At 49.3% G+C, this 20846-nt stretch overlaps 1 protein-coding gene across 6 annotated transcripts in view; it reads right to left on the bottom strand.

Annotated features, from left to right (window-relative positions):
• Positions 1–20846, bottom strand: part of CACNA1B (calcium voltage-gated channel subunit alpha1 B) — a 273337-nt gene that overhangs the window by 156934 nt on the left and 95557 nt on the right. For all 6 annotated transcript variants that reach the window (XM_077787824.1, XM_077787825.1, XM_077787823.1 and 3 more), the window contains exon 4: positions 2986–3077. In XM_077787824.1, coding sequence (XP_077643950.1) covers positions 2986–3077 — 92 coding nt within the window. The remainder of the gene's footprint in view (positions 1–2985; positions 3078–20846) is intronic.

Genomic DNA, 20846 nt, shown 5'->3' on the forward strand with positions numbered 1-20846 from the left:
CCTTGGGGCACAGAATTCACAGAATTGGGCATTGTGGTGCAGCTTTGAACTCTACCTAGGACACCTTAGGGCCAAGCAAGCCAGTTTGGTGTACAGCAAGGGAAGAAAAGTTTATTCCCTCTTCTCCACAGACATGCTGGAAGTGTCAGCTTTATCCCACAAAATTCACACAGTGGCTGGACTCAGTGGAAATTAAGAAATTGCTGCTAAATTGTTATTACTGTTATTATCTGACTGCACTGAAATGGAAGTGAGACCATACCAGGAGATTAAACCTCGGCTAATACAATTATTTAGCTGCACCAGGGTCTCCTGCAGATATTTGCCAAAATAAATTTCAATTTGTGTCTATAGACACAAGGCTGAAGCGTTTCTCTGGAAGGAAGATTATGGTGGTGCTTGGAGAGATTTGGACTGCAGTAGAAACCTGTCCTGAGGAGCTCAGAGTGAGGGCAAAGAGAGCATGTCCCACACTTGATATTGTCACTGAGTTTGGAATGTCCCACACCTGATATTGTCACTGAGTTTGGAATGTCCCACACCTGACATTGTCACTGAATTTGGAATGTCCCACACCTGATATTGTCACTGAGATTGAAATGTCCCACACCTGACATTGTCACTGAATTTGGAATGTCCCACACCTGATATTGTCACTGAGTTTGAAGTGTCCCACACCTGATATTGTCACTGAGTTTGAAGTGTCCCACACCTGATATTGTTAGTGAGTTTGAAATGTCCCATACCTGATATTATCAGTGAGTTTGAAATATTCCACACCTGATATTGTCACTGAGTTTGAAGTGTCCCAGCCCTTGATATTGTCACTGAGTTTGAAGTGTCCCACACCTGATACTGTCAATGAGTTTGAAGTGTCCCACACCTGATATTGTCAGTGAGTTTGAAGTGTCCCAGCCCCTGATATTGTCAGTGAGTTAGAAAGTGGAGGAGGGAAGCAGAGCCCATGGATGGATGGGCTGTGATCCCCTGTGCCAGGGAGCAGGGACTGCTCGGCAGCTCCTGTCCCCCCGCAGCCACAGCACAGAAGGGACACTGCTGTCCCTGCTCTGCAGAAACAAACCCAGAGCTGCCCAGCCACAGCTTCCTCACCAGCCCTGAAGCCCATTTCAGTTAAAGGCAGGGGGAAAAGGACAGAGGCTGCAGATGGAGGTGGCTGATAACATCTCACAGCAAAACCCTGCAGTGACAGGCAGCCTTGCTGGCCTGTCCTGAGGGCTGGGGAATGAAGGATCATCCTTGTCCTGCCACCAGTGAGATGGGCACAGACATTTAAAAAAGTATCAAGGTCTCTTTGACAGGAAAAATACCGAGGGAATAAAAGGGAAGAATATTCCATGTTTGTGGGTGGTTGCACATCAAGGTTATGCATTTATTACAGAGGGAAAAAAGTATAAAATATGCAGCTTTCACCACATCACTAAAAACCTGAGTGCAATTATTGTGGGGAAGTGTTGTGTCCAGGACACATGCCCAGGTGGGAACACATGTCTCACAGCAGGACAGCTCTGAGGGGCCACCTCCCTTCTGGGACAACCTCTGTCATTGTCACACCTTGCACAGGCAAATGGTCCAGGGAAAAACAGGCAGCAGCATCTCCTTGTTGGAGACCCTGCCACCAAATGCCACTTTCCCAAGGATCTGTCCTGCCTGGGAATTCAGATTGAAGCCCTGCCCGTGAATTCACCCTAATTTCAGAAATTTTTGGTGCTGTCATTGCCCCTGGGTGAATCCAGAGAACACCAGAGCATCCCACAATGCTGCAGCTCCTTCCAGCAGCTCTTGCTGGAGGGTACAAACCTCTCAATTCCAAATCCAGGAATGAAAGAGCTCCTGGAAATGATTCCTGCTGGGGGCAGAGCAGCTGTGCCTGTGACATAAAAAGGCAGAAAGCCACGGTGTGGGCACTGGGATGGATTCATCCCTAGAGCATTCAGATCCTTCAGGTTCACACGTAAAATGCATAAATCCAGTAGGCAAGGCCAGATCCCACCTGCTCTTTCCCTTCATTTTCTCCCCCTTATTAAAAGGGTAAAAACCCAGCACAGGATGCTCAGCTGATCAAACCCATCAGAAGATCCAAGCTGCAAAGCCTGAAAGCTACAAAATTCAAACACAAAATTCAGGTCTTCTCTCCCCAGAGAATTCCTTCACCCCCAAAAGACAAAAGGGTCCTTGGACAAATGTCGGAATCTGAGGTATTGATTCTGAGATTGTAGAAAGTCTCTGTCTGTCAGCCCCGCTGCCAAAGCAGAAGCCATAATTGGTCTGTGCTGGTTTCCAGGTTGTTTATTCTGTTTATCTCTCACATGTTCTGCTGCCCTGCCCAGCTCTGTCCTGCAGGGCAGCGTGTGGGGCTCTGCCCTCAGTGGGATGTGACAAACATTAAATACCAGAAACTCCCTGGGCTGGATTTACAAGAACGTGCCAATATCTGTCACCTACGTTGGACAGTGTGTCCCCAGCCTGAACCAACAGAAAAATGCCAACACCACAGTGAGACATGGAGGGCATGAAGAAGGAGAAAAAGGACAAGGCACACCCAATTTCCTCCATCTTGTCCCCTTTGGACTCCTAATCTAGAATCCTAAAATTTTACTTTTGCACCCATGCCACACTTAATTATTACTTATATCAAGCACTGAGAGGTTTTAATTGATCCTGTAAGATTGAAAACTCTTTTCCATGGGCAGAGATCACAGCCAGTGTCTCTGGGGGCTCTGTCCAGGGGGTTCCTGACCCCTGCCAGGGTCCCAGGGCAGCCAGAGGGATGCCCTGGATTCCCACAGACAAATCCCTGCCCCTCACCTGCAGATTTGGGAGCACAGAGCTGAAATCAGCACAAAATGGGACGAGAGACAGCCAGGCCCTGCTGAGGGCAGGGGGAGAAATTATTGCTGGGAAAAGCAGCGACACCCCAAAGCCACAGAGCCCCTGGGCTGTGACACGCATGGGCCCCACACTCACTTGGGATCCCCGAGACGAGTTTCAGGGGCCGCAGCACCCGCACGGCGCGCAGCGTCCGCAGGTCAAAGTCAGTCCCAGCGGTCGCCAGAATCCTGAGGGGAAAAGGGGAAAAAATCCAGATTAAATGCAAATTCCTCTTTCCAAAGCATGGCTAAAATTCCACATTAAATGCAAATTCCTCTTTCTGAAGTATGGCTAAAATTCCAGATTAAATGCAAATTCCTCTTTCCAAAACATGGCTAAGTATGATGTAAAACCAGCAAATAGTGGAGCTGCTTTAAAAAAAAAATCCAGATTAAATGCAAATTCCTCTTTCCAAAGCATGGCTAAAATTCCACATTAAATGCAAATTCCTCATTCCAAAGCATGGCTAAAATTCCAGATTAAATGGAAATTCTTCTTTCTAAAACATTGCTAATTATGGTGTAAAACCAGCAAAAATTTGAGCTGCTTTTAAAAAATTCCAGATTAAATGCAAATTCCTCTTTCCAAAACATGGCTAAGTATGATGTAAAACCAGCAAATAGTGGAGCTGCTTTAAAAAAAAAAAAAATCCAGATTAAATGCAAATTCCTCTTTCCAAAGCATGGCTAAAATTCCACATTAAATGCAAATTCCTCATTCCAAAGCATGGTTAAAATTCCACATTAAATGCAAATTCCTTGTTCCAAAACATGGCTAAATGTTGTGTCAAACCAGCAAATATCGGAGCTGCTTTAAAAAAAAAAAAAAATCCAGATTAAATGCAAATTCCTCTTTCCAAAGCATGGCTAAAATTCCACATTAAATGCAAATTCCTCTTTCTGAAGTATGGCTAAAATTCCAGATTAAATGCAAATTCCTCTTTCCAAAACATGGCTAAGTATGATGTAAAACCAGCAAATAGGGGAGCTGCTTTAAAAAAAAAATCCAGATTAAATGCAAATTCCTCTTTCCAAAGCATGGCTAAAATTCCACATTAAATGCAAATTCCTCATTCCAAAGCATGGCTAAAATTCCAGATTAAATGGAAATTCTTCTTTCTAAAACATTGCTAATTATGGTGTAAAACCAGCAAAAATTTGAGCTGCTTTTAAAAAATTCCAGATTAAATGCAAATTCCTCTTTCCAAAGCATGGCTAAGTGTGATGTAAAGACCAGCAAATACTGGAGCTGCTTTAAAAAAAAAAAAAACAGATTATATGCAAATTCCTCTTTCCAAAGCATGGCTAAAATTCCAGATTAAATGCAAATTCCTCATTCTAAAACATGGCTAAATATGGTGTAAAACCAGCAAATATTGGAGATGCTTTAAACTCTGTGATCACATTGTGGATTGTGTTCAGTGACAGGAATTAATTCTCACAAACTCCAGGGCTCCTTTAGGAAGATCCCCAATTTCCGCCTGTTTATGAGGCCACTGCACCTCATCAGGACTAAAGAGCTGCACCCTGTGCCCCAGGAAGGCACAGCCCAAAAGGGGACAGAGAGGGAGCAGAATCCCTCAGTTTTGCTGGAAATTATATATATATATAATTATATCTATATTATTATATATATTATATTATATTATATTATATTATATTATATTATATTATATTATATTATATTATATTATATTATATTATATTATATTATATTATATTATATTATATTATATTATATTATATTATATTATATTTATTATATTATATTTATTATATTATATTATATTATATTATATTATATTATATTATATTATATTATATTATATTATATTTATTATATTATATTATATTATATTATATTATATATTATTTTATAAATTTATTATATATTATAATCATATATTATATATATAATATATAATTATATATATAATAAATCCACATTCGATGTCTGGTCTTTCCCAACACCTGAAGCAGTTTCTGCTCAGAGTTCCTTCTCTGTGTGCAAAATTAATTTTTGCTCGGAGCATCCTCTTGGAGGAGAACATGCAGAGAGCAGGCTGTGGGGCTGCCACACCATGAAATGCAGCCCCCAGAGCAGAAAGAGCCTCGGAAGTGTGATGCTCTGCACAGAACTGAAATGGATTCTGCTTTAGGGCACAGCCAGGCAGGAAATCTTGTCCCCGTGTCCACAGTGGCAGCGATGGGAGCTCCCAAAGCCAGCGCTGCCCCGCCGAGAGCAGCGCCGTCACCAATTCCTGCAGCGCTCCTGGGCTGCTCCAGCAGGAACATCCTTTAGCTGGGCCCCTGCTCACCTAAAGCTGGGGTTTAATGATCCTGGGGGCTTTTCCTGCCCAAACAACTCTGGTTCTAACACAAAGCAAGCCCCAACCTCCCAGCAGCCCTCCACCCTCTGCCCCACTCCCAGTGACCATGAGAACCCTTTTCCCTCACTTTCCTCATGTCAGGAGCTCTTTTTCCCCATTTCCTTGACACCAGGAGCTCTTTTTCCCATTTTATTGCTAACAAGAGCCCCTTTCCCTCAGCTTCTTGACACCAGGAACCCTTTCTGCTTAGTTTCTCACTAACAAGAGCCTTTTCTTCTTATTTTTTTGGTAACAGCATTTTCCCCTCCATTTCTTAAAAACAGGAGCCCTTTTCCCTCAGTTTTATGACACCACAAGCCCTTTTTGCTCAGTGTTTTTATAACAGGAGCCCTTTTTCCTCAGTTTCCTGATAACAGAAGCCCCTTTTCCTCATTTTTTTTGATAATAGGAGCCATTTTCTCTCAGTTTCCTGATAAAAGGAGCCCTTTTTTCCTTAGTTTCTTGCTAACAGGACCCGTTTCCTGATAACAGGAGCCCCTTTTCCTCAGTTTCCTGATAACAGGAGCCGTTTTCCTCAGTTTCCTGATAACAGGAGCCTCTTTTCTGCAGCTTCTTGTTAACAGGAACCCTTTTTTTCTCAGTTTTTTGATAACAGGAGCCCTTTTTCCCCAGTTTTTTGATAACAGAAGCCATTTTTCCCCCATTTTCTGATAACAGGAGCCCTTTTTCCTCAGTTTCCTGATAACAGAAGCCCCTTTTCCTCATTTTTTGATAACAGGAGCCCTTTTTCCTCAGTTTTTTGATAACAGGACCATTTCCTGATAACAGAAGCCCATTCTCCCTCAGTTTCCTGATAACAAGAACCTCTTTTCTGCAGTTTCTTGTTAACAGGAGCCCTTTTTCCTCAGTTTTTTGATAACAGGAGCCCTTTCTCTCAGTTTCCTGATAACAGAAGCCCATTTCCCTCAGTTTCCTGATAACAGGAACCATTTTTCCTCAATTTCCTGATAACAGGAGCCCCTTCCCTCAGTTTCTTGCTAACAGGAGCCTTTCTCTGCAGTTTCTCGACCCCAGGCTGCAGAGCAGTCTGCAGTGAGCAGCCACCATGCCACCAGCCCAAGGCGAAGCAGAGTTTTCTGGAAGCAGCTGCACCTCGCACTCTGAGCTGTGCAGGATGCTGCCCTGGCAGGGCAGGGAGCACTCCCACAATAAATCCCTCTCCTGGATTTGCTGACTGCCTGAGCCTGGCCCGGGGAAGAGCAGGCTCAGCATTGCTGGGCGGAAAGGGCCAGACTCCATCAGCAGGAGGTGCTGGAGATCAGGAAAAAAACCTGCTGGGATCTTGGATGGCAGGAGGCAGAAGGCAGCCAGGACCCGAGGAGATGAGTGTTTATTCTATAGGACACCTGTTCCCACATTTTCACGACCTTAAAATTCCCATGACATCAGCTCCGTGGATGCAGTTGGAGCACGAGCAACAGGAGACAATTTAAACCAAGAACCAGCACATGCAGAGCCTTCTAATTTAATCTTGTGCACCCAGGCCAGTGATTTCATCCTCTGCTTCCTTCCCTCCATCCTCACAGTTTAATTGCTCATTTATGGACCCGTGCAGGTGGGAATAACCCAGGGAGGAGATAATCCTGAACACCCACCCTGGTTGATGCTCCCAACAGCACAGTCACTATGAGCTGAGCCAGTGTTGGAATCTGAGGTATTGATGATCCTGAGATTGTAGAAAGTCTCTGTCTGTCAGCCCCGCTGCCAAAGCAGAAGCCATAATTGGTCTGTGCTGGTTTCCAGGTTGTTTATTCTGTTTATCTCTCACATGTTCTGCTGCCCTGCCCAGCTCTGTCCTGCAGGGCAGCGTGTGGGGCTCTGCCCTCAGTGGGATGTGACAAACATTAAATACCAGAAACTCCCTGGGCTGGATTGACAAGAACGTGCCAATATCTGTCACCTACGTTGGACAGTGTGTCCCCAGCCTGAACCAACAGAAAAATGCCAACACCACAGTGAAACATGGAGGGCATGAAGAAGGAGAAAAAGGACAAGGCACACCCAATTTCCTCCAGCTTGTCCCCTTTGGACCCCTCATCTAGAATCCTAAAATTTTACTTTTGCACCCGTGCCACACTTAATTATGACTTATATCAAACACTGAGAGCTGGTAATTCATCCTGTAGGATTGAAAACTCTTTTCCATGGGCAGAGATCACAGCCAGTGTCTCTGGGGGCTCTGTCCAGGGGGGTCCCAGACCTGCCAGGGCAGCCAGAGGGAAGCTCTGGATTCCCACAAGCCAGGAACTGATTTGTGCTGTCACCTGACAGAGAGGGTCCTTCAGCCCTTCTTGTTCTGTTTTAAATCCAGAGAGAAACTGAGAGGGAATGGGTACCAGAAAATGTTCCAATGGGATGAAGCCGTCACTCCAGAATTTTCTTCCAAACAGGCAAATCCAGCCTATTCCAACTCTGGCAACACACACAAAGCCCCTTTCCCAGGAAAACTCCTGGGTTTGACCATTTAAGTCATGAATTCTGACATCATTTTCACTGTCACTCCCCAGTTAACCTGCATGGGACATCCTAGAGCCACCTCCCATGGCTGCAGAGCTGCTCCGTGGGTTCCATCCCATCCCACCCAAACCCCACAGACCAGCCAGCAGGGCTGAGCTGGCCCTGCTCCCTCTGCCCATGAATCCACCACTCTTGGAAGACAAAACAGCTCATGTGTTGTCTAGAGAGGTTGAAAAAATAAAAAGCTGCAGGCTAAACAAAGCTGGGAAGAAAGCTTGGAATGGTTTGGGCTTCTCTGGGCACCCTGTGCCAGGGTGTCCAAGGGAACAATTCCCAATTCCCAATATCCCATCCATCCCTGCCCTCTGGCACTGGGGGCCATTCCCTGGGTCCTGTCCCTCCATCCCTTGTCCCGAGTCCCTCTCCAGCTCTCCTGGAACTTCTCCTCTCCAGGTGAGCACCCCCAGCTCCTCCAGCCTGGCCTTGGGCACTGCCAGGGATCCAGGGGCAGCCACAGCTGCTCTGGGCACCTGTGCCAGGGCCTGCCCACCCTCACAGGGAACAATTCCCCCCCAATATTCCATTTGACTCTGCTCTCTCTCAGTTTGAAATCATTGCCCCTTGTTCTGTCACTCTGCCCATATTAAAAATCCCTCTCCCTCCTTTTCAGAAGTTCCTTCAGGCCCTGCAGGGGCTCTGAGCTCTCCCTGGAGCTTCTCCTCTCCAGGTGAGCACCCCCAGCTCCCCCAGCCTGGCTCCAGGGGGGCTCCAGCCCTGGAGCAGCTCTGTGGCTCCTCTGGACTCTCCAGCAGACCCTGGGGGCTGAATCCCCTTTGGAGCCTTGCAGGTGAATGAGGCAGAGGCTGGCAAAGCCCAGGCTGGGCATCCTGCAGCCCCTGGCATTCCATGCCCACCCCCGTGGCTCTGCAGCCCCAGCCAGGCTGTGCCAGCAGTGGAACTGGGCACAGGGGGCCCTGAGGCTTTTTTAAAGTGTTGTGTTGTCAGCATCCATGCCAGGAACCCTCAGGATGTCAGGAAGGACCCGGGAGCAGCAGCTGGAGCACAACAAAGCAGCTCGGGAGGGGAATCTGTGCCAGGGTGGGGATGGTGCCTTTCCTCCTACAAAACCAAAGCTCATTTACAGGATTCCAGTGCCTTGGGGAAACCAGTGAGGGGGAGACCTTAATTAACATCATCTGGGGCTTTTGCCAAAGTGCCACCTTTGTTTTACTTTTTCCCTCTGAAAGCTCATAAAAGCCACTGCGAGTTAGGTCAGGAGGAGTGGGAAATCATCCTTAAAAATAAAAGAAATTGAGAGATCAAAGGAGCCAGTTGACAGGCACATCCCAAAATCCTGCTGGAGCACCCCTGGCTGCACAGCCAGCAGCTGAGAACAAAGCAGAGGTGCTGGGGGACCCAGTGCCAGAAGAGGAAATCGGTTGGGAAAAGCAAAAACAAGAAGAAAAAAATCAGATTTTAGGTGATAAATGGCTCTGCAGGTGATCTGCTGCCATTTCTGTGTCTCAGTGGGTTGCACAGGAACACAGAGATCAGATATGTTTGGGGTGTTGCCTTGGTTTGCACTTCCAAGGGTTTAAGTGCAACAAAATCAATTCCTCCGTGGAAATTGTCTTTTTGTGATGGCCAAACACCAAACCTTTCTTGTTTTTGTGCTGCTGAGGAGGACCTGGGCACCCCCCCTGCCATCCCTGGGGGCTCAGGACAGTGGCACTCACTCCCCAATTTCACCATCACTTGGTTAAATGCTGCTTTTCTCTCTCTCTCCTCCACTAAGGAGCCCTGACTGACAGCTCTTCCCAGAGACAGCCCAGCTGTGGGATAAATGCTTGATAACTTTTATTCCAGCAACGCCTGGAATAAATTATGAAAGCAGCTTGTTCCTCTGGGTATAAAAGAAAGCAGAGAACAAAGGGAAAGTTCCTTCCCTGAACATTCTGATATCATAAATAATTAGCAATCCCTTCCTGTAAGGGGCTGGGAGCTCAGCATTGATTTGTTCTGGTTCAGCAAGACCCCGGCTGCCAGACACGGGGATGAACATCCTTAGTGAAGCCCTGAGCAAGGAAAATGCCTTGGAGTTCCTTCAGGTTTAGCCCCAGTGCTCCAAATCCTGATGATCAGAGTGGGGAAAAGCAAATCCTGTTCCTCAGGATCATCCCCACCTTGTCTGAGAGCCATTAATGCTTCCCATGGGACCTCACCCCTGGATGTCACTGGTGAGGAGGGATCACTGGAATAGCTTCAGGGTATTTTAATGTAGCCTTGATAATTTTTATAAATTTTAGTCCTATAAATAATCCCAAAACCTCAGAGAGAAAAAAAAAACTCTGGTAAATCATCCCCATTCCCTAAACCTGACTTGGAGCACCCCCATTCCCAAAACCTGACAGAGCACCAATGGTAACAGGCCCCAGTGACCCCTGGAAGTGGAATCTAGTGGGAAAACCAAAATTACAAACTTCATGAAGACTGGCTGAGTAGTTTCAGGTGTTTCCCCCTCTGTGGGTCACCTGCAGGCTGACTGTCACCTCTGTCCTTCCCAATCTCTCCTCTGCTACCCACAGGCTGCAGAACAAACTGGGGAAAGAAACATGGCACCATGGCCCTGAACTCCAGCAGACAGGCAGCGCCTGGAGGTGCCACAACCTCTGTCCCTTTGTGCCACCAGGGCAGCCCAGCCCTGTTTCCCTGAAGGTTCCAAGTGGATCACAAAGGTTTGGAGAGGATGAAGCCCATGGCCAAGGGAGAAACCCCCAGCTGCACCCCCTGAGGGCTGCAGGAGTGTCCTGGGGCTCTCTCTGCTCAGAGCCCCTCAGCTGCTGATGCCTCAGGTCTGAGCTTTTCTATTTTTCACATTCTGTTCTGCTTTAGTCTGTGGGTCTGGCTTCACATGAGAGGATGGTGAGATCTGCACAGAGCAGGGACACAAAACAATTCCTGCTCCAGCTGGGCACCAAGGACAAATGATCCAAACCTCAGCCCAGGAGCACAAACACCGTGGGCTGGAGAGAGAAAAACAAGCAGGATGGGACTGCCTGGGCTGAAGCTGGAATGGGACAATGAACTCCAAGGTGCCAATGGAGCAGAACTGATCCCAGGGAGAGCCCCGGGAGCGCTCGTGCATTTTGGGACCATTTTGGGTCATTTGGGTGCAGCCCTGGCTGGGCTCTGGTGCTGCCCAAGGTGGATCCATGGAGGAGATCCTTTGAATAAATCCCTGCTTTATTCTTTAGCTCTGTCCAGCCTCTGTTCTCACAAGGTATCACTGAAGGGCACAGCAGCAGGAGCCGTTGTCACCCTTGTGCCACCCGCACGGGCTGGGGACACTGCCCGGTGTCACTGCGGGCTGTGGCCTGGCAGATTGCCCCGGCCAGGAGCTGAGGGCAGCACAGGCACCCAGCCAAGGGGTGCCCGTGGCCATGCCCTGGGTGTGGCTGTCACTCTGCCCAGCTGGCTCGTGCCAGGCCTGCGCTGGCAGCGCTGGCAGTGCCACGGCCCCGAGCGGGGACACGCGGTGATCGGAGGGCTTGGAAAGGTGCCCTTTTCCACTAAGTTTGATTTCACGGCCTGTGAGCTTTATCCTGACTACCAAAGGAGTGGAGCCCAGGCCTGGGCTGATGAGTCCGTGTGAGGTGCTAATTGCAGTGTTTAATTTATGGCAGTGCCAGGTTCTGCTGGTGGTTCTTTGCTGGTGACTCCCCACCAGCTGTCCTGTCCCTGGCTTGGCAGGTCCCTGCCTCTCCTTTGGATCACCAATACCTGTGGGAACTCAAAATGTCCCTCAGACATTTTTGGAGGTTCCAGGCCCGGGTCAGAAGCATTTGAGACCCTGACAGGCAGCTGGAAACAGCTGTGATTTTGGGTTTGAACCATGGAACAATTTACCAACCTTGCAGGAAGAACAAGAAGTCACAAAAGTTTAGATATTAGAGTAGAAGTAGTCACAAAGTAAAGGGAAGAATTTTTGAGTGGTGTACAGGGGGGGTTTGGTTTTGTACATGGGGCTCAGAGGTTTTAAGATGGATTTGGGATTTGGGCCTGTCCTGTCCTCCCTCTTTCTCCTTCCTCACCTCCATGTTCTTGGTGATGTTGGCACTCACAGATTGGTTTAGAGTAGAAAATCCCCATTTAATATAGGTAATAGGCATTGGGAAAAACTGTAAACATGTAACATGTAATGTACCATATAAAAGATAGAAAATCCCCATTTAATATAGGTAATAGGCATTGGGAAAAACTGTAACCATGTAACACGTAATGTACCATATAAAAGATAGAAAATCACCATTTAATATAGGTAATAGGCATTGGGAAAAACTGTAACCATGTAACACGTAATATACCATATAAAAGACAGCAGCAGCCCTGGCGGGGAGAGAAGAAACAGTCGGGGTCAGAGAGGATGTCAGGGTGTGTGTGTGCCTCTGCCTGAGCTGGGAGCAAACCACAGCAGCCCCAGAAGAAAATCTTTTAGATAACTTGCAATAAACTGCCTTGAGACCCAACAACAGAGACTGCTGAGCCTTTCTTTGGAAGCTCAGGCTGGAGGAGAGACTTTTCCAGCACACGGAGCCACCCCCGACCCAGGGTGAGCTCCAGCAAACACCAGGCCTCAGCATCCTAGCAGAGCCTGCATATTCCAGCTGATCCTGCTCCTGACCTGAGCACAGTGGACAGATCCCACCCTTTCCTTCCAGCAGACACCTCAGGCTGATCTCCATGCTCAGATAAACGTGTTTGTTCCCAGATGGATTGGATCCATCAAAAGAGCCTCCCTGCTGTGAGGGATAAACCTCTCCTCAGCTCTAACGTGAAGGGAACAGAGGGCAAAGTAAAATACACCCAGAAAATGACAATATTTGGCAGCAAAGGGCTACAGAGGCACAAAAAGCCTGTCCAGAAGAGGAGATTTAAAGGGAAATTCAGATTCAGATTCCCACCAATCCATAAAATACCTCCAAGGGTGTCTGAGGTTGGTGCCAGATTCTGTTCAGTGACAGGATGGGGAGCAGTGGCCATAAACTAAAACACAAATTCCACCTCAACATGAGGAAGAAATTCTCTCCCTGAGGGTGGCAGAGCCCTGGAACAGCTGCCCAGGGATGAGTTGGAGTCTCCCTCTCTGGAGACACCCCAAACCCACCTGGACACGTTCCTGGTCACCTGTTCCAGGTGACCCTGCCTTGGCAGGGGGTTGGCCTGGATGATCTCCAGAGGCCCCTTCCAACCCCACCTGTTCTGGGATTCTGTGATTCCCCCCAAACAGGCACATTTCTGAGCCTTTTGTTGCCAGCGTTACATTCACCAGCAGCCTCCAGCTGTGCCCAGATGTGAACACAAACTCCCTCCTCCTCCTCTTCCACATGGCAGAAATGCTCCCAAGTCCTGGGGGGAGACAGAGCAAAACAGGAGCAGAATCCCCTCCCCAAAGCACCTGAAACTCACTTTTGTGAGTGTAATTCCTGAGCCAGGCTCCAGGGAGAAGCCGGGAAGGAGAGTCTGGAGCCAGCCCCTCCTCTGCTACAGCCAGCCACAGCAGCCAGCCAGGGAGGGCCACTCAAATCAACCAAAGGAGGATTTGCAGGGCTTGGGTTGTGCAGGATGAAGGAAGATGTTCTGACGACGAGGCAGCTGCTCAAAGGAGTCCTTGTTGCTGCTAAGCAGGAGAGACAGGGACATGCAGCACTGCAGAGTGGCAAAGGAGGCTCGTTTGCAATCAGCACTGACAGCTGGCAGGAAAACCACACGGCCAAAGCCATTCCAGGGAGCTCACGCTGGGAAAACGGAGTGCAGAGGAGTTAAAACCACCCTGCACTTCTCTGGGGATCAGAAAATAGGGCACACCTTGAGCCTCACCCTCTACCAGCACAGAGGAGAGGTGCTGCTGGCTGTCCTTGGGAATGGCCACCCCAGAATGTCACTCCAGAGGTTCCCGAGGGCAGGGGCTGGGAGCAGAAAGCATTTCCTGGAGAGTTCTGGTGCCACCCACCCCACAATCGAGATACAAAGGGTTTTGTCTCAGTAGCAGACAAGATTCTTCAAGGGGAATTTCGGGATCAGCAAAACGTTTCAAGTATTTTTACTTTAGGGGATGGAAATGAGAGAGCAACAGAACAACATTTGGGGATTGTTTCATTTGTCAAGTTCTAAAATGAAGCATCCCCAGCTTTAAATACATTTTCCTTTTTAGTGGAAGCAATTCTTGTCAAGCCTGCAAATAGTTTTGCCTTGATTTAATGCTGCCATTTTCCCAAAAAATACAAACTCCTGGGCACAGTGCGAGTGAAAAACGTCACCCAAAGCAAGCCCTGCCCTTCAGCGCTGTGCCAGCAATGCTGGAGGAGCAGAGCTGTGCTCTCCACGAGCTGCAAGCACCAAGCAAAGGGCACAGGCCAGCTGGTGGGTGGTGGGGATGGATTTTCCTGCCAGGTGGGCTAACAGGGCAGCACAGACTGCAGGAGGAGCGAGCTCTGAGTCACCAGAACACATCCCAGCCCTCCTTCCCTCCAGCAGCACGGAGGAGAAGTTCCTTGCCAGGCTGCCCTGGGAGCCGTGACGAGATCTGTGTTATTTGGAGGCGCAGCCACCTCACCCTCTGCACCTGGCCAGCCCCCAGCAGGAGCTGCTCTGAGCTGGGCAGGAAATGTCAGCGCTGTCGCATCCCAGCAGTGCTGGAAAAGCAAAAAAAAAAAGGCTGGGAGGAAGAGCTCAGCCTTCCCCACTGGTGCCAGGAGAGGGATGGGAGCAGCAGCCAGAGAGGGGAAGGAAAACCACCTGCAGTGCTGGGCACACCAGGCAGGAGGGAAGGGACACCTCTGTCGCTGTCGAGGCAGGACGGGAATGAGAAGACTGATGAGAAGGCTGCTGAGAGTAAAACTCTGATTTATTTAAAATACCCTGCTCTTTTATACAGAGCTTCGTGAGGACCAACTCCATTGGTCCTGAAGTGAAAACAACCCACAGCATTGGTGCAGAGTGATTGAAGCACAGTGATAGAACTTAACTAAGAACAATGTGAACAAAAGAGATAAAGAATTATTTACATTCTTCTCCAGCTCCTTCCCAGGCTTCTGCCTGGCTAGAAACTCTTAGTTTCTTTCTCTGACTGAATCTGAGTCCCACACACCTCGGGGTCAGTGATGCTTTTCTGGGCCCTGCACTGTGGGGTTTTGCCCACCCAGCCACAGCTGAAGCAAGCTGGACTCTGGAGGGCTGGGGCATGTCCCAGTGCAGCCCCCCACCCCAAATCACTGCTGGGTAATGAGGAAAGATCAACACTTGTGCAGAGTGAGAGCTAAAACCACCCACAAGATAAAGGGAAGGCAGGCAGGGACAGGGAGGTGATTCCTGCTGCCACATTTGCACTGTTCAGTGCTCTCTCCCCAGCCTCAGGGCACAGCCAGAGGGGGAGGAGTGGCCAAAAAAGGATCATCAGCATCCCCACACCTGGCATTGTGCCCTTCACCCAAACCCACCAGAACTCAGCCAAGGTGGAGAATTCAGCAGGATGTCAAACACTCCTGGCCTTGCTTTCCTGCAGTATCACACAACGTCAGCAACCATGGGGTCCCTGCTGCCATCAGCACCCCAGAGCCTGCTGCACCCACTGTGCTCAGCCAGCGTGGGGCTGGGGGACACGTGGGACACCCAGGAGGGACATGGGACACCCAGGGGATGTGGGACACCCAGGAGGGACATGAGACATCCAGGGAGGGACATGGGGCACCCAAAACAGGATGTGGGACACCCAGGAGATGTGTGACATCCAAGGAGGGATGTGGGACATCCAAGGAGGGATGTGGGACATCCAAGGACTGACATGGAACATCCAGGGAGGGATATGGAACACGTAGGGAGGGACATAGGACACCCAGAGAGGGACATGAGAAACCCAGGGAGGGATGAAGGACACCCAGGAGATGTGTGACATCCAAGGAGGAACAAGGGACAGGACGTGGGACATCCAGGGATGACTTCAACCATGGATAAAAACCAACACCAGGCTCTAGAGGGGCCGGGGCAGGAGCAGGGTTTGTTGCTGTCCCCCTGTGGATGTTGAACGGCTCCAGTCGCCCCTCAGGGGCTCTGAGGAACCACCCTGGGGGCATCACCAACAGCCTCCTCTCCCTGGGATTCCCAGGAACTGCTGGAGCAAGGGAGGGGAGCTGGAGTGGGGCTCAACAAGAAAACTGCACTCCCAAAGGACACAGAGCAATTCCTGGAGAAAGCAAAGCCAGGACGGACCAGGCACTTCCCAAGTGGGAACAGTGCTTTCCTGTCAGAACTCAAACTGTCCCTCAGACATTTTTGGAGGTTCTGGGTCCAGGTCAGAAGCATTTGAGACCCTGACAGGCAGCTGGAAACAGCTGTGATTTTGGGTTTGAGCCATGGAATGATTTACCAACCTTGCAGGAAGAACAAGAAGTCACAAAAGTTTAGATATTAGAGTAGAAGTGGTCACAAAGTAAAGGGAAGAATTTTTGAGTGGTGTACAGGGGGGTTTTGGTTTTGTACATGGGGGTCAGAGGTTTTAAGATGGATTTGGGATTTGGGCCTGCCCTGTCCTCCCTCTTTCTCCTTCCTCACCTCCATGTTCTTGGTGATGTTGGCACTCACAGATTGGTTTAGAGTAGAAAACACCATTTAATATAGGTAATAGGCATTGGGGAAAACTGTAACCATGTCACACGTAATGCACCATATAAAAGATAGAAAATCACCATTTAATATAGGTAATAGGCATTGGGGAAAAACTGTAAACATGTAACACGTAATGTACCATATAAAAGATAGAAAATCACCATTTAATATAGGTAATAGGCATTGGGGAAAAACTGTAACCATGTAACACGTAATGTACCATATAAAAGACAGCAGCAGCCCTGGGCTGGAGAGAAGAAGCAGTCGGGGTCAGAGAGGATGTCAGGGTGTGTGTGTGCCTCTGCCTGAGCTGTGAGCAAACCACAGCAGCCCCAGAAGAAAATCTTTTAGATAACTTGCAATAAACTGCCTTGAGACCAAACAACAGAGACTGCTGAGCCTTTCTTTGGAAGCTCGGGCTGGAGGAGAGACTTTTCCAGCACGTGGAGCCACCCCTGACCCAGGGTGGGCTCCGGCACTTTCCCTGGGCTGGAGTCACAGGACCCTTTGTCTCCACGGTCAGAGATCTCTGGGGAGCCTTTCCCAGTGAGTGCCCTGAGCAGGCACGGGTTTGCTATTCCCCAAACAGCAGATTTGATATTCCTCCAACACCTCCTGTCCCAGCCTGCTGCCCCAGAGATCCCAAATCCCAGCACTTTTCCACCCGCCCCTCGCTCAGCCATCACTGTGCCAGTGCTCACACAGGGAGGCAGCCCCAAAATCAACAAGGCTGGACTAAAACTCAGGAGATCCTGAAAAAAAATAACATTTAAACTCTCTCTTTGCCTTGTGATCCCTCAGATTTGGAGGCAGCTGGGGGCAGGTTTTCAAGCTTTATCCACAGGCCACAAAAATACGGATTTTTCAAGTAAAATCAGAAACTCTCCTCTTGCCACAAGGATTAAAATAAGGCCTCAGACCTCCTAATCTGACTTGTACTGTAATATTTCTTTTTAAAATACACACCTTATTGCCCCTCAAGGGATATAATTATTCCTCTTCCCCTGTTTTGTTGTTTTATTTTTGGCCAGAACTCTCACACCAAACATGCAGTGTTGTTCTAAGGAAAACACAGTTTGCCAAGGCATCTAAAATATTGTGTATTCCCTCCATCTGCTTCTCCTAAATAAACCCAGGGCCTTATCTAATATAATGAGTAGCTGTTGGCAATAATTTCATAGCCATCTGTACTGTGCTTTAAACCTGTTGCAAGCTGGGCTGTGGACAGGGAAAAGCCAGAATTTATTCCTTCAGCATCAAAACCAGAAATTGTAACTCCCCCTCTTCTGTTTTTTAGGATAATTTAGCCATGACAGCTCCCATGCTGGGTGCTTGGGGAGCAGTATTTCATGAATGTGGCAAATAAATCCCTTTTTTTCTCCTGTTTTTTGTAGCTAAAAGTCGAGTTTTGCAGCTGAGAAGGTGCAGGGCAGCTGCAGGTGGGCGCTGCCTCCAGGAGCTGGGTCTGCCACCACCACGTGAGATCCTTCACACCCCACAGGCCCTGCTGGGGATCACCCGCCCAGAAAATGCAATTCTTTAATTAAAAAAGTCTTTTCTGGCTGCACTCAGCTGCAAGAATCACAGCCTGCAAGGTTTGAAGGGACCTTAAATCCCACCCAGTGCCACCCCTGCCATGGCAGGGACACCTCCCACTGTCCCAGGCTGCTCCAGCCCTGTCCAGCCTGGCGTTGGGCACTGCCAGGGATCCAGGGGCAGCCACAGCTGCTCTGTGGCTGGGGAGTCCATGGGATAATAAAATCCCAGAATATCCTGAGCTCCAAGGAGTCCACAAGGATCATCCTGTGCAACTCCTGCTCCTGCACCACCCCACCATGGTGATGAATTCTCTCCCCATCCCCATTCAAACAGAGCCTGCACCAATTCAACAGCTCAGACAAATTTTATTATTTTTAACCCTTGTTCTCACCCATTTGGAGTGGAGTGGAGCTCCCACAGCCAAACAGAACCACCACACCACTCCCCAGTAGCCAAGCTGGGGAAAGAGGGATCCAGCTGTGCTAACAGGCCCAGGCTGCCAGATGTGCAGCAAGAGGAGGATGTTGGTGTGAATTTATATCCTTCAGGACATGACAAAGCAGACGTAGGGCACCAGTTGTGCTCCACTACTTCACACAGGATTCCAAAACCACAAAAGTCTTTGGATAAAGAGAATGGGAGGAACAACAGCCCAGTGCCAAGGAAATCTAAAGAACTTGATGCACCCAGGTGAACACGGGCCAGAACCCAGATATTCAGAGATCCCAGCATGGCTTCTGTGTGCCCCAAGGCCACCTGTAATGACCCCAGGGATCACCTCAGCACCAACACAGCCCATGCCCATGGTCACATTTTCCCTGGGCATTGGTTTGCCTCTCCTGCTTTCCTCCTTTTCCACCCATTTTTCTCCACCTTCTCCATCATTTCTCCCCCAGCACAGCAGCATCATCCCCTTCCCAAAGCCAGCACAGGCTCCCAGACACTCCCTGGGCAGCAACCACGGAATGACAAAGTGCCTCAAGCAGGAAGGGACCACTGGAGGTCATCAAAGAAAATCTGAGAGGGGAAATTTAGAGAGAGATAGGAAGGAATTGTTCCCCGTGAGGGTGGGCAGCCCTGGCACAGGTGCCCAGAGCAGCTGTGGCTGCCCCTGGATCCCTGGCAGTGCCCAAGGCCAGGCTGGACAGGGCTGGAGCAGCCTGGGACAGTGGGAGGTGTCCCTGCCATGGCAGGGGTGGCACTGGATGAGTTTTAAGGTCCTTTCCAACCTGCAACATTCCCTAATCCAGTCCCACCTCCCTGCCAGCAGGGTCCCTGGAGCTGTCACCCAGGACTGTGTCCAGATGGGGTTTGGATACCTCCAGGGAAGAGTCTCCAAAGCTCCCTGAGCTCCTGTTCCAGCAAGTGAAAGGGACAATGCAATGGGCAGGTGGCACCTCAGGGGCCAGAGCAATGTCACTGGCACAGGGAAGTGACATCTTTATAGCAGGAGAGGGGAATGTGCCTAAATTAATTGGCTGTTCAGATAACAGAGGCTCTCGCTCTCCACTGGGCTGTTACCAAGCCTGGAATTGCTGCAGATAAAAGTCTGGCAGCATTTTCATCATAAACTCCACATTTCTGGGCTGTACATTCCAGCCCTTAAAAAAATCCATGCTGTGGGCAGAAATCTGCCATCCCAGCTCCCAGCACAGCAGCAAATGTTTGTGTTTTCCAAATCTCCAGAGCAGTCCCATGGGGCAGAGATGGAAGCTGCAGTTTTCCAAGGTTTCAAAGCCCGGGCAGGGAGATTTTTTCCATGTGCTGCAGCCACCTGAAACTCAGGAACACAGCAGGGATAACCGCGGGTGTGGGGCTGCTGCTGATGTGCTGCTGCTGCTGATGTGCTGCAGCCACTTCTCCTCTCATCACAAATTCAAACCTGGATTTATGGAGCAGGAGAGAGAGAGAGAGAGAGAGATCCGTGGGGGATTTCTCAGGCAGCTGCAGGAGAGGAGCAGCCCGTGGCCCAGAGCAGCTTTGTGATGAGGAGAACATCGCACCGAGGGCTTTGGGATGCCGGCCAACAGCATCAGATGCTCGCTGTTGATGCAGCCCATTGCTGTGAAATGGTCCAGAAAACCCCCCCAGCTCTTCGGCAGCCGAGTTAAGTGTTGTGTTTGGAGCTAAATCAGCCCAGGCTCAGCTCTACAGCCAACAGAGGAGAGCACGGGCAGGGAAAAAGAAACCCAGAGCAGAGCTGGCAGTCCCTGGGGTCCTGAATGTGCAGGCTGGGTTCAGCAAGGAGGGCTGTAAGACCTGATGAGTTTAATCGTCTGTGAGACAAGTCACTGCTCCACTCTGTGCTGCCGTTTCCCCTCTAAAATACACTGCATTTTCCACTCTAAAATTAAAATACTATTAAAATACTTTGCATTTTCCACTTTAAAATTAAAGTACTGTTAAAATACGTTGTGTTTTCCACTCTAAAACACACCGCTCTTGCTTAAACCGGGATTTTTAGGGAGGAGGTGCTTTGTGTTTGACTTTGGGTTTAAATCTCAGGTGGGTGGTAGTGCCCAGCTCCAGTCTGTGCCCCATCAGTCCCTCTCCACAAACACAGCTGATTCTGCTCTCCGAGCACTAAAAAGCCCCAGAGGAGCATCCCTGGGCAGGGGAGGAGCTGGGAGCGCTTTTCCAGCCGCTTGCCATGGTGATAATTGGGATTTGCACGGAGCAGACCATCGTCTAGACGGCGCTAAGCTCCGAGCCGGGAAGGTGCGGGGGCCTCAGCGTGGTTTCCAGAGGAAGCGATGCTGACATTTGCACAGTCATCCCCGGCGCTCCGCCCGTAGCCTGGAAACAGCAGCAGGAGCAGCTCCAGATGTGCCCGCGTGGGCTGCGCCTGCCCGGGGGCACCGGGGGCACCGGGCTTTGTCCCCCCCCACCCAGCCCATCGGGGCAAATTTAT

Source organism: Lonchura striata, chromosome 22 (assembly GCF_046129695.1).
Source record: "Lonchura striata isolate bLonStr1 chromosome 22, bLonStr1.mat, whole genome shotgun sequence".
Classification (NCBI taxonomy): domain Eukaryota; kingdom Metazoa; phylum Chordata; class Aves; order Passeriformes; family Estrildidae; genus Lonchura; species Lonchura striata.